The sequence below is a fragment of the Sander lucioperca genome, chromosome 3 (assembly GCF_008315115.2).
Source record: "Sander lucioperca isolate FBNREF2018 chromosome 3, SLUC_FBN_1.2, whole genome shotgun sequence".
NCBI lineage: Eukaryota > Metazoa > Chordata > Actinopteri > Perciformes > Percidae > Sander > Sander lucioperca.
In genome coordinates this window covers 5,834,628-5,848,556 of record NC_050175.1, presented here as the reverse complement: position 1 = coordinate 5,848,556, position 13,929 = coordinate 5,834,628, and the positions used below count along the sequence as shown (strand labels likewise).

General features: G+C 40.8%; 2 protein-coding genes across 5 annotated transcripts in view; one reads left to right on the top strand and one right to left on the bottom strand.

Annotated features, from left to right (window-relative positions):
* plekho2 (pleckstrin homology domain containing, family O member 2) overlaps positions 1–5,350 on the bottom strand; it is a 43,870-nt gene extending 38,520 nt beyond the window's left edge. For both annotated transcript variants that reach the window (XR_004896811.1, XM_031292701.2), the window contains exon 1: positions 4,978–5,350. Coding sequence is in view for 1 of the 2 variants with exons in the window: in XM_031292701.2 (XP_031148561.1) it covers positions 4,978–4,986 (9 nt within the window). In the remaining variant the exon portion in view is untranslated. The remainder of the gene's footprint in view (positions 1–4,977) is intronic.
* Positions 5,351–10,179: 4,829 nt separating this feature from the next.
* Positions 10,180–13,929, top strand: part of rwdd3 (RWD domain containing 3) — a 29,069-nt gene continuing 25,319 nt past the window's right edge. For 2 of the 3 annotated variants that reach the window (XR_004896809.1, XM_031292765.2), the window contains exon 1: positions 10,182–10,421. Coding sequence is in view for 2 of the 3 variants with exons in the window: in XM_031292765.2 (XP_031148625.1) it covers positions 10,337–10,421 (85 nt within the window). In the remaining variant the exon portion in view is untranslated. Of the gene's footprint in view, positions 10,422–13,929 lie in introns of all 3 variants that reach the window. The other variant, XM_031292766.2, reaches the window with a different exon arrangement.

Sequence of the window (13,929 nt, the reverse complement as noted above, 5' to 3'; positions counted from 1 at the left end):
TGATTATTTTGACTGATACTGCGATTGCGATATAATTCACGATTGGAGGGAATGATCATTTTTGAAACATTATACACAAAATATTAAAATCCCAAAAATTAACAAAAGGTTATAGTGTGATTCTTGGGAGGATCTGTACCAAACAAGGATTTTTTTCTTAATTCAGAATGGTTTGACACATATTTTGCCTTTATTAAATATTGCGCCCCCCTGCGATTTGGATATTGTAATAGTCCATATTGCGATTTCGATAAAATTGCGATTAATTGTGCAGCCCTACTTTAGATATAAGAGTACAATATCTAGGGCTGCCCCCTATGAGTCGACTAATCGGTTGTTTTGGTCTTAGTCGACTAAGATTTCTCTAGTCCAGGGGTCACCAACATGGTGCCCGCGGGCACCAGGTAGCCCCCAAGGACCACATGAGTAGCCCTCAGGCCTGTTTTAAAAATGAAAATTGAATATTGATATTATCTGTTTCCCACCTTGTTAAGTCATTGTTGATAATTATTGTGAGAAATCATTAACGTGATCAGTGTCTTCACATAGATGAGTATCATTAATCATTAATAATCATATATAACTAAAGGCAAACTCAGCAAATTTGTTATTTCAGAAGAGTGTATCAAACTGGTAGCCCTTCGTATGACTCAGTACCCATGAAGTAGCTCTCAGTTTCAAAAAGGTTGGTGACCCCTGCTCTAGTCCATTAGTCATTTTAATGCTTTTTTTCATACTGAATGATTTTTTTCCAAGAAACGTATGAGCACATCTCTGGTAAACACGAGATTTAAAGTGGTGCTTCTGCATGATTCTTTGTGGAGAAACTTTAGTTTTACAGATCAACGAATCAATTAGTCAACAAAATCATAAGAGTGTTAGTCGACTAAGACTTTCTTTTTTTGGGGGGGATTTTCCCTTTATTTGATAGTGACAGTCCGCATCCACGACATGGTCAAACCCTATACCCCAACCCACCCACTCCGCTCTGCATCAGCCAACTTGCTTGCTGCCCCCTCACAGCGAGGGACAACTTATCACTCAACGGAATCCCGACAAGCACTTAATTGGAAGTCGTTTTGGATGAAAATGTCAGCTAAATGACATGTAATGACAGTGGATAGAGAAAGAGGGGATGACACGCAGCAAAGGGCTGCAGGTCGGATTCGAACGCTGCAAAGGACTCAGCCTAGGTGGGGCGCACGCTCTACTGGGTGAGTTAGAAGCCTCCCCGACTAAGACTTTCTTTAGTCGAGGACAGCCCTAACAATATCCAAACAACAATATAGAAAATACAGACTATACACCACAAATATTGAGCACATATTTCTATTTTGAAAAGAGGTTGAAATCATCTTTTGGGCAGGCAGCGTGCTACACTGGATCACATCACACTACTGTATGACCTGCTAACATTAGCCATGTCTCCAGCCACACGTTTTTTATGCAAATTAAGTAATATCGAATGAAAAATGCCTTATGGAAACGTAATTTTTTTTAAAGATTTTTTTGTGCATTTCTGCCTTTAATTGATAGGACAGCTAGACATAATAGATGAAAGATATGCAGGAAATTGTCACAGGTCAGACTCAAACCCTGGACCTTCTGCGTCGAGGCATACACCTCTATACATGTGCACCTGCTCTACCAACTGAGCTAAGCTGGCCAGTGGAAACTTTATTTGCCAAATAATTAATGAATTGTGATTACATTTTAGGCTTTTTTATGGTTGCAACCCACCATAAAACAACGTTTTAGGTCATTTCCGCTTTCTTTGCAGACATGGTGGGTGTCAACAAAGACAGATATAAGTAGACGAAAGTGGAAACAAGACTTTTTCAATTTAATTTAAGAACAAAATCGTTGTAGTCTGGCATTTACGTGCATCTGCATCATCATTGCGATGTTTTGATAGCGTCGTTGTTGTCTTATTATAGCTTGATATGTTGCTATCAGCTGGCACATAAGCACTTTTACAACTTGTGCAATGTTAATCAGTTGTAGGTAGATGGCGCGATCCATTTTGGCTAGCAAACTTTGTTCGCAAATGCAAAAATGAATGGAAACACCTTAAAATGTCTCAAATCTATTCCACGTACCAATTAGATCTCAAAACAGCACGTGACGTCATCACGCACAGGTTTTTATTGGCTTTAAAGCCGCTGGATGGAAACACTCTTTCACCGGCTTTATTGGCATGAGTGTTTTTAGCAAACTTCAAATAATTTGATTATTGACAATGACAAGTCGATGGAAACACAGCTATTGATGCAGGCTTCTTTCAACAGGCCCACGCAGGGGGTGCTTAGGTACCGTTAGGTAGCCATTTAAGACCTCTGTCCCTTTACACTGCCTGCCTACAAACTGCCTGCTTGTCTGCTGGAATGGAAGCGTTTTCATGGGTACCATAACAATTATTGCACCAATCAAATTTCAGCACCGACATCCTCTGTAGGAACCAAATGTATTGACTGCAGAATAAATACACTCTTATTTCCTCTATTCATTTTTTTTTTTTTTTTTACAATTTTGACCAAATTTCTTAGCAGAAACACATTTTCATTTCCAACTAAGCCCTAAATTCATCCTTTTCAAGCCAAGTATCACTAAACTTGCACTTCCTCATAGCTGAAGAATAAAATCTGTTTTATGTCTGTGGTACATTCAGGAAGAGACTCGCAGCAATAACACGAAAGCTGATTGGCTGCAATATAAATTGCATGTTGGGTCTCATTTGTATTAGGACATACAGTGAAATTATATTTGGACTAGCGAAAGAAAGAACTACATACGCCACGAAACAAAAGAAAATAATCATTAGTGGTATAGCGTTACATAAACGTAGGAAAATTAAGACCTGTTTAAAATGATTTCAGACCTAGAACACAATACTTCAGCGAATTTAAGACTTTTTAAAGCCTACAAATTTGATTTTGAAATTTTAGACTTTTTGAAGACTTCTTAAGACCCCGCGGAAACCCTGATTTTAATTGCAGTGTGACTTCACAGCACTACTCCCCAATAATAGATCTAGCCTCACGGACTCCATTTAGCAGTGTTGAATGCTGACATACTCTGACATGTTCTACTGGGTCCTTTTCAGGCAGTTTAAGTCCTACTGGCCCTCACCCAGCTGCACTTTGGGAATCCCCAGTCACACTGGACGTCATATTCTTACATCACAAAATGTCCATACATTATGCTGATGTTTAAAGTAAATGATTAAATCTGTCTTATCTAACAATATATCAAACATAATGCCATATAATACACTTTAATAATGTCATTTGCCATTCTGACAATGTCATCCAAACCGCAAAACACATCCTAAACTGATACATGCAAAAAGTAATAACGAAAGATGCAACCTTTGGAACTAAGTCATCAATCACACCTCCACCCCGATGACACTGACCTAGAGGTTCTGCTGTTCCGGTCTGAATCATTTACAAATCTGGAAATATGACTGGTGTATTTCCTGGTATAAACTATTTAAACATATGTTGTACAGTATGTGTAGCTTAAACTCTACTTAGCCTTCATTTGACTTCCAACACTTAATTTTGATTAATTCACAGTTATAATTCTCACTGTGTACACTACATGCCAACACACTTTGATTATGGTGGAAGATGCATGTGAGAATGGGGAGAATGTAGGCCTATATATGGTTAAATGTGGGTTGTAGCGGTTTCATGGGTTATAGCCTTTTACAGTCTGGACTGGAGAGTGATTCTGCGAAAGTAGGCAAATTAAAAGATAAAGAAAAGCTGCATTTAATTATCAGAGATATGGAGGAGGAGTGCAGGCAGCTAAATTTTGATCAATGTTGCAAACAAAGGGCGGGGTCCAGCATGCATGAAAATGTTTGCAACAAGTTCCCTGCATACTGTAGGTGACATACTAATATGTCTCTACTTGACTTCCTTTTTCTAAAAAGTTGGCTTCCTCAAAATACAAAATTTTCATTGAGGTATGCAGTTTAAGAAATTGTTGCATTAACGTAGGTTATGTACAATGTGTGTATGTTTAAGGATCAGATGCCACAAATCAAACTGCAAAATCTCGTTACAATAGTCTTGTTTCGAGTATTAGTTTACTGTTCTCTTACCCTGTTGACAACGGCACGCCAAGCATCGTTCATACACATGGCAAATCACAATTTACTTGGTTATTATAAACACAGGAAACGTTACTAAACCTTAGTTAACACTTTTTCTGACAGATTTGCTTATCATAGCGGATTCGGCATAGGTAAAATCCATTAGATATATTTCATTTGTGAAATGTCAACCTCTAGAAATGTTATTCCCCAAATCCTCCTCTGACGAAATCATCCGTGAAGCGTTTGTAACCCAATACTAAATGTTGAAATGCAATTCACGTATGTGCTAAATGGGGATTGTAATAATGCCGAATTTACGAAAGGACACATCTGACTCAGACAAGGTCTGAATTTCTGTTTTAAATGTTATATGTTTACATCCACACGTAGCGCTAATATAACATTGAATATTTTTTGAATAGAGTACGCCGCTCTCTACAGTTGTCACTAAAGTTTCTTATGGACTCTGTCCAAGAAGTTGATGAAACACATTGACAGGTGGGCAGGTGCAATTTGTGCCAAATAATGTAGACTTTAGAATGACTGCAGCAGACAGTCTGATATCGCCATACACTCTCAAACTAACTTCTTTCTCTAACTACTAGCCTATTACACGTATCACGAAAATAGCGGTTCGAATTCGCACTGCCACCTATTCTATGGGCCCTAACTTTGCTCTAATAACATGGTCGCGCCCTTGCCGAGTAACGTTATTTTGCTCCCTAGGTTTATTACATCACATAGTGAATGCCTACTGAAGTGTTCACTCTCATTAAACTATCTCAAAACTACTGCCCTACATTGCAAAGACGGCATAAAAATGCTACAAAAAGCGAAGCAGCATACACGGTAGGACTGAAGTGACTACTCACATCTTCCATGATAAAGGACCAAAATCCGTTATGTGAGTGTAGACTAGCCTAAAATCCCTCGACGTCGCCCTTATCCTCGCCAGAAACGGTTTACTTCTCCCCTGTTGGTCGGCAGCTGTAACATTCCCAACAGCCCATGTAGTAAATGAAGAAAATAAGGAACCGTGCACTTTATGACATAAAGAGGTCGTCTCCTTTTTCCTCTTTTGCTTCAGAGCAACAAAAAAAGTTCGAAGAAAAAAGTTTGGTTTCCGGTTGAAGTCCCTTTACACTCTTGAATCGAAGTCTGTCAAGGAGGAGCAACACGACCAGCAGCGAGTGTGCATCATCTGAGGCATCCTAATTCAAACTCAGCACCCGAGCTGAGTTACCCGAGAGGTAACAGTTAGTTTAACCGCGATGTGCATTGCATCAAGCCGTTGCATTTCTCAGCGTGATGGTCTGATCTGGCAGCTGAAAAAAGAGAACAGGCTACAAACAGCTACTGCTGCTGCTGCACTCAGCATCCTCTGACATTCATAGAAAGCAGTCCTTTCATCAAAAACCTACTTTGGGGAAAAACATTTCCATAGTTCACCAAACTTCAAAAGGATGCATTTTTCAGGGTTGTTATTTGACTAGATGCTTCCATGCTGTTTTTTTTTTTTTTTAGCCTCCTTATACGCCTTTTGTCAGGACAAAGTGGGTGATGAACATTTTAGTGGCCTCTCATGTTACTACACTTAACACTTCCTGGTAGGTGTGGCTGGTCCTGGCCCTGTGGGTTAGTGAGGGGATGGATGGTTACAACTATCTTACAAAAAAATACAGGAAAAGTGATTCCACCACTTTCTAATAAGGCACAGATTATAAAGAGTTGAACTGATGGCTTTATAAGTGGTTAATACATAATTTATCATGCCTAACAGATCAATTATAATCCATTAACAAGAAAAAAAATGATTGTGTTGTGAGAAGAAAACCTTGTATGTCCGTTTATCATTTCTATTTAGTATATATGCATTTAGAACTGCTGGTAATCCATTAATTAATCCTCACCAAATTGTTAATGAACAGATTTTGCATGGTGGTCATACAGTCCAATCAGTCAGAGGGGTTTTCTCAACCTTATTTTTTATCAATTAAAAAAAGTTATGTGTATAAAACATGACATACATTATTTATTAACTATAAATAAAGCCATTTGTTACAATCAGTGATGGAAACAGTACTACAATATTTTGCTGCTAGAAGGACAAAACCCTTGACAATTATGGAGATCGCAGCGGGTGCAACAAGCATATTAGGCTACATGAACTACAAAATGACTTGCCATTTTAACCACTGAATAAAGCATCAACAAGGCAGCAAACACAGATGTATAGACAATATACGGTTACACTTTACTTGAAGGTATCTACATAAGAGTGACATGACACTGTCATGAACGTGTCATAAACATTATAAACAAGTCATAAACGTTTATGACATAACGCTTCTTTTAGTAAGTGTCATTCGGTTTTTGACAGTGTCATGTCACTCTTATGTAGATACCTTCAAGTGTTACCCAATATACTCTCCATAGCAGCTGCAACCCACAGACACGCACATTCAAGCAAAAAGAGAACGTGCAGTTTTTAACACACGGCATGGTGCAGCACACACACACACACACACACACACACACACTATTGGTTCATCCATCGAGGCTCTCACTGCCTAATCAGGAGGTAGCAACCACATACAATCAGATAATAGTTATCTTTTGCTTTTATCTGGACATGAGCGCTATGAATGACTCATTGATCATCCTTCTGACATTTAATAATAATGATGATTGAGAATTGCAATGATGGTTTGCAGAAACGTGATTAATTAGTGGTAGGCTACTGTATAAACACTAACCACAGCTATGCATAATGACAGCTGCTCTGGCACCTTTGGAGAACCTTGCCGAAGCGACAAAGTTGGTGACATTGAACTTTCCTAATATATTTCTCATTGACAGGTCTAATGAGCGGTGGAGATATGCAAACTAGACCAGTTCCTCAATGGTGGAGATTTATATAATCACAATGGGCCATACATGCAGCTTTATATATCTGATGAAGATTGAAGATCTTGATGAAGAAATTTCTCTCCTTGAGCGTATGCACAGTTTTAGTCATGAATCATGAGTTTTATGCATCTGGCCCCAGCACTGTTCATCTCAGCCACCTTGGAGCACGGATCCGCTTTCACAATCTAAATCCTGTCTCTGGTGTTACTTAGTAATGTCTTTGACTGCTAGCAAGCTTTGTGGCATTGACTCCTCGCCGATGCCGGCCTTGGATAGCCACAACGCCTTATTCTGCTGCCTTGGCTGGCGGCACCTGCCCCGCCACCATCATGCTCCTACCATCGAAGAGCCTCATGGAGGACTTCACTGCTGGCCTGGTCTATATCCACGACGTTTCACTATCCGGATTGCACCGGTGCCGCTGGAAATTCCACCGGATGTCACTCTTTTCGGCCGGATGTCCATCACCTTCCACTTTCTTTGTGTTGTAATTTAATTCCGGTGGATTTATGCGGACTATGGTTAACATGCTCCGCAGATCTCTGCAGGGTAAATCCAGACAGCTAGCTAGACTATCTGTCCAATCTGAGTTTTCGTTTGCATGACTAACAACTTTTAAAACTTTTAAACGTACGCATGTTCCACCAAAACATGGCAATTGTGCAGCGTAGCTGTGGCTTCGTAAGGCGCTTAGCACCGCCCAAGATGATTGTGATTGGTTTAAAGAAATGCCAATAAACCAGAGCACGTTTTTATCCCAACCTGGAATGTTGTGTGGACTAGTCAGACCCTCCTCCACAGCGCTGTGAATGAAGGTCTGGCAATGAGAGACTATTGCTGGCCTAATCAAGTCACCACGTGGCAGACAGAGGCCCTGAGGCAACTACCCACCCATGGCGCCTATTATACATTACGGCTGATGAAGATATTGTAGAGGTCAGATGACAGTGGCTGCACTCCTCTGGGTGACCCAGCCGTTCACTATAAACAGTGGCTGTCAGAGAAATAGCAAGGCTTGGACCCAAATGCAGAGTTGAGGAATTTATTGAAACAAAAAATACAACAAAAAGTGTCCAGAGGTAGGCAGGCAAAAACTTACACGAAAATAATGCAAAAGGCATGAAGGCCAGGAAGCAAGACAAGAAGACACGACGCAAGACAAAATGCTAGACCCGGAACCCAAGACAAAAACATAGAATTCAAGACAATGATCCGACAAGAGACAAAGACAGCACAGAGACTAAATACACTAGGTAACAAGGTTGAAACAAGGGACAGGTGACACAAAGGCTCAGGAACAGGTGAAACACATCAGGGCGGGGCAGACAATCAGACAGGAGGGAAAACACAAGGCAGGAAGTAAAACAAGACATGGCAAGGGAGAAAACAGAGACTAAAAAATAAAACAGGAAACTGAAGCATAAACATACACAATGATGAAAACAAGGTAACACGCAACAGAGAACCCAAGAGACAAACAACAAGGAACCGAGGAATAAATCAACACAATAAACAGAAACAACTACAACAGAAACTCATAATCGTGACAGTGGCTGCTCAGGTGTGGCACAGGCACAACATCTTCACTAACTCCCTCATCGGCCAGGACATCCAGTTGATGATTGATTGGCTGGAGACAGTGAGGCAGGAGTCCGGGCAGTCGGGCTCCCACCTACGCCCCCACCAGCCCCCATGTTGACAGCAGCCTCAGCATCACCCGTGCTGCCCTGTGACTTCGAGCCACCCTGAGTGAGGCAGGCATGCCAAACCGGTCGGAGCTTTGGTCTCATCTTACATCACCCTCAAAGAGCTGAGCTCCTGTGATGCACACATGAGAGGCGCTCCTTCTGGGAGGTGGATGCTTTCTCTTCTCTCTCTCAGGTAGGGGTGGCTTCTGGGGCTCCAGCCCCGAATGTTTTCTCAATAGCCCTGAATCTTTTAGGTTTTTAAAATACCTTCAACTTTGTGTCATTTCCCCTCAGTATCTCTGACTGGCTTCAAATCAATGGAGTAAAAGTTCATTTACTGGGGAAATATTGCAATTAATTCTGTGAACTCTACCCTATTATGTACAATTTTTAGCTTTTTTAGGTGGCAGGAGTGAAAATCCTCAACATTAATTGCGTTTTGGTTTCAGAATGATGAAGACAGTTGGATAGTTAACAGTTAGATACAAAACAGGATGTCTGCTCTGCAGGATCATTGTTCTCCTTGGCAACTATCATGTTTTTCCCAAATTATGTACAGATTTTTAGGCATTCTTTTATCAAATATCTTAAAAAATTGTGCATATAGCTGCCATTAATGGTAAGAACCCAGCCCTGAATGTTTACAATGTCTGGCTACGCCCATGGTAAGGCAGTGCCCAATGCCTGCTCTTTCTCAGCCTCCACTTCACAAGCTAATGCTGCGTTCCATTTATCTCTGAAGTCGGAAGCCGGAGCTGGGAATGACATCACACTCAAGTTCCAGTACAACATGTTGGAATGTTTGCGCTAGCTAGGTTAGCCAATGTTAGCAATACCAGTTGATAACAACGTTACGCTGTATTTTGTGCATACAAACAGCGTAACAGATAGATGGACAGGACTGTGTATACGAGTGGTTTAAATAGACACAAATAAGACAGAATTGCTAATAACTGTATGCTACTACAGCTGTCACTAGCTACTGTTGATGCACGGAGCAGGCATGTTGTATTTTCAGGTTGGCTTTGCTCGGGCTGCTGTGAGGTTCTCTGACTTTCCTTTTCGGAAATCCAACTTCAGGGGGCGTTCCATTTGAAATTCCCCCCCACAGTTCCTTTGGCGAAGTAAACGCTGCCCTCCCAGTTGCTTTTAGTCTGAGGCTATAGCCTGAGTCTGAGATAGCCGCACCCCTTCATTTGAATATAAGAAGTGCAAGTAGAGGAAAATACATTTTAAATTATGAAATAAAATTCCCTAAAATCAATAAATGTGTAGATATCAAATTAAATTCCCCTAAAATAAATAAAGGTGAACCTTATATTTATAGAAATATATTGACCAATTTTATACATTTGTTATTCCCATTCACTTATATATTTATTGCCTAATTTATTTATTTAAAGATGTATTTCATAGGCATATTTATTTATTTAATTTGAATAAAACGGCATTCCATAGAGTTTTGGCGCCGCGCGGAACTGATGAACATGGTATGCCATCTACCCGGACGACAAGGCGTCATGGACATGTGTAGCAGCATAATATCCACTGAAAACAGTTTAATTCCTCAAACGTGTCGCTTGTTTAACGCTGTTGCGGAGAAGCTAACATGCATGATGTTGATTCGTAAATAATGTCTGACGCTGCTTTAGAGGAAGTTTCAGTGTTATCGTCCATTTACTGCGGAGAAGGAGAGTTCCAACTCATCCAGCAGTCTGGTAAGTTAACGTTAGATAGCATTTAAGTTAGCTGCAAACAAACATTGTCGTATAACGTTAACGCTACAAGTTACAAAAAAAATTGACCATGTTGATATACAACCTGTAGCTAACCTTTGGCATCAAGACACGCCAAAGTGTGGTTATTTTCTGTTTTTATTTCTTATTTCTTATTCCTGTCCATCCCTGTCTGTCTGTTACTTGTGTCAAACTCAATTTCACTAAGGGCCACACTGGAAAATGAGAATCACATCAAGGGCCAGACATGTACGGGTTTATTGACATGCTTTTATTTAATCCAAAAAGTTACATATGTCAGTCCTTCCAGAAAAATGCTGAGTTTTTTTGTGATTGTTGCGGGCAAAAATCCTTGATTATGCGGCACGTTTTCTTAAAAAATGCGATAGAATATGCGGGATATTTATGCGATGAAATTGCGGGAACTTGCAAAAACTGCGGTTTTATCATGGCTTCATCGCGGGTGTCGGTACACGATCCGTTCTGCCTGCACGATCCGTTCTGCACATGCGCAAGATAATACTGTTTTACGTATCCATACGACCTGCACGATCTGTTCCACGCTAGCCTATGGCTAGCCTCCACCGGGAAGCTAACGTTAGTTTAGCTAACAGCTAATTCGGCTAACCGCTAGCTGACAGCTAGATTCAGTCTAAAATAACGTTAACTCAAACGTAATGGGAAAAGCAGGCTACAGCTAAATTAAGACTTCACAGTAATAACAATAAAGACAAGTATTGAGTGATTGTATTTTAAATGAGCACAAGTAAAGTAGAACTGACGTAACAGCTGTTATATATGTTAGGTGTTTGTTATATATGTCAACGTTTATTTTCAAGTTTTATTTTGAGGGTCTTTTAAAGTTATTACATGCTGTCTCAGCTAGCAGTTAGCCGAATTAGCTGTTAGCTAAACTAACGTTAGCTTGGCTGTCGACCGGAAGCGTGGAACAGATCGTGCAGTGTCGTAAATCCTCGTACAACCGCGCATGCGCATGTGCAGAACGGATCGTGCAGGCAGAACGGATCGTGTACCGACAGCGGGGTTTACAGCTTTTCGATGATGTTCACGTCGCGTAATTACGTCACTTCGTAACGTTCCCATGGCAACAGGGGGAAATGGCTGCTCTTATGTGAAGTAAACGCAACATTTTTCAGCTTTCTGCTAAGATATGTGTGACTTTTTTGCAACGAAAATGCGGGGATTATGAAATCATGCAAGCCCCGCATATTTTGCGCAGAAATCGGCAATTTATGCGGCGAAAGTGCGGCGTATTTGAAAAAAATGCGGGCACTTTGGCTGATTATGCATTGAATTATGCGATCGCATAATCGCGTTTTTCTGGAGGGTCTGATATTTGACTACATTATTGCATGTCTCATATAAATTAGTCTTCTCACTCACAGTTTGGTCGACATAAAGTCCTAAAAAAGTCAGCAAAAATGTTCTTAGCCATCATAGAAGAAAGCGCCCAAAAACTTTGAAAAAAGCAACAAAAATGAAGAAAACGACAAAAACTAGGTGGGCCAAAATTGATATGCGGCCGGATCAAAAAAATAGGGCTGGGCAATATCAATATCATGCTTTACAGTAAAGTGATGTAATTTTCTGAACTTACCAGACTTACTAGCTATCTGTTCTATTATTTGCCCTTACCCACTGAGTCATTATTACCCAAGTTATAGGTGATTATTTATCAAAACTCTCATATGTTAATATTTTTGCAACAATTGTCAACCCTACAACATCGTCGCAATATCGACAGCCATTTAGCCCAAAATGTCGTGATATTAGATTTTTTCCATATCAACCAGTTTTAAAGATGGATGATAGATTGATAGATACTTTATTGATCCCCAAGGGGAAATTCAAGGTCCCAGTAGCTTAAAGACATCACACACATCTTAAACAGGATGATAAAATGACAAATCCACATGAATATGGACAATAAGAGAAAAAGATACTAAATACAAAAATAAAAAAATCCACATCAATGTACTAAAGGCTGTTTTATACTTCTGCGTAAAATCTACGCCATTGCTACGTACGTAGGTACATGGAGACACAAACCTACGCCGGACCCTACGGCGTAGCCTGACGTGCACCTCTCGAAAATTGTAACTACACGTCGCGGAGAAGCACGTCACTCGGCCGTGGCTTGGTAGCGTTGCATTTCCCGACTTATTTCCTGGTTCTCCTTCTCCATAAACAACATGAAATCAAGGAGAGGGTTAACTTTTCCTGCTACAGATTTCCCACCGTGGTCAGAAAGAACAGGGGAGACACTTTGTTTCTCTCACTATGCCTCTAGAGTCACAACTTTCTCCGAAGCTAATCGCTGTCACTCTCTCACTTTCTCCCATGCTCTATCACCCACTCCCCACACACACACATGCCGGCTCGAGGCACACACCAACGCACAAGTAAAGAGTTTTGCGATTGACCCTCTGGAAACCAAACACCCCCTAGTGTTCTGGCGATGAAATGGACCGCGATGCAAAGAAACGCATTCAACCAAGGAGCGATGGCGTAGCTACGGCGTGGAGTTGATGCAGAAGCATAAAACAGCCTTAAGGGATGTATAAGCATGAGACACTTGCAGTGACAGGGTAGGGACTGACCCTGTAATTCAGTATGCATGGTAAGGTGCTCTTCGAGAGTGTGTGTCTTGGTGGTAGTGCAAATAAGTCCAATAGTGCAAGGATAAAGTCTAGACACCAGCATTAAATATGGACAATATAAGAGAATAAACGTAACAGACGAGCTACAGAGAAGGCTGCCACTCTTGAGGGCGCCGGAAGTTGCAAAGCTTCAGTTCTTATACAGTCAGTTTCCCTAATATTTAGGTAACTCCAAGTTTCCAAGTAGGCTACTTCTATGCGAGCCTAAATACATGATAATGTAACCAAGGGTTTATTATATTGTCTAGTCTCAGGTTTGACTATAAAATATGGAACCACTGGCTTCCAATGCCGGTGTTGTGCCAAGGCACTTATCACCGCCAGGATTTGCATCCCCTGGCCGTGGGAGTGCGCGTGCACTCAGAGAAGCAGAGTTTAACTGCTGCACTTCGAATTCACCTCTTAAATGGAACAAATAGCGACCTGTGAATTGTTTAATGCATTGTTTGGAAATACTGATCAGTATCGTGGAAGACTCTACAGGATTTTCCATAGTAACAAGGGACTCATTTATCTACATAAATAAGTTTATTTGTCTGTAACATTAAGGCGACGTGTGGATTGTTTAATGCGTCGTTTAGTATTGTGGATTAATCGACAGTGTTATATCCTTGACGTTACACTTCCGGGATTGCTCCGGTGCTGCAGGAAATTCCGCCGGATGCATGTCTTTTGCGTTTCCTTCCGCTTTCTTTGTGTTGGAATTTTAAATTCGGTGGATTCAGTGTTCGTTTTTTTGTTAGCAGTGGGGGTAAGGCCGAACACCGCCCCCCACCTCCCCCCATGAAACAGAACTGACACTTCACTGC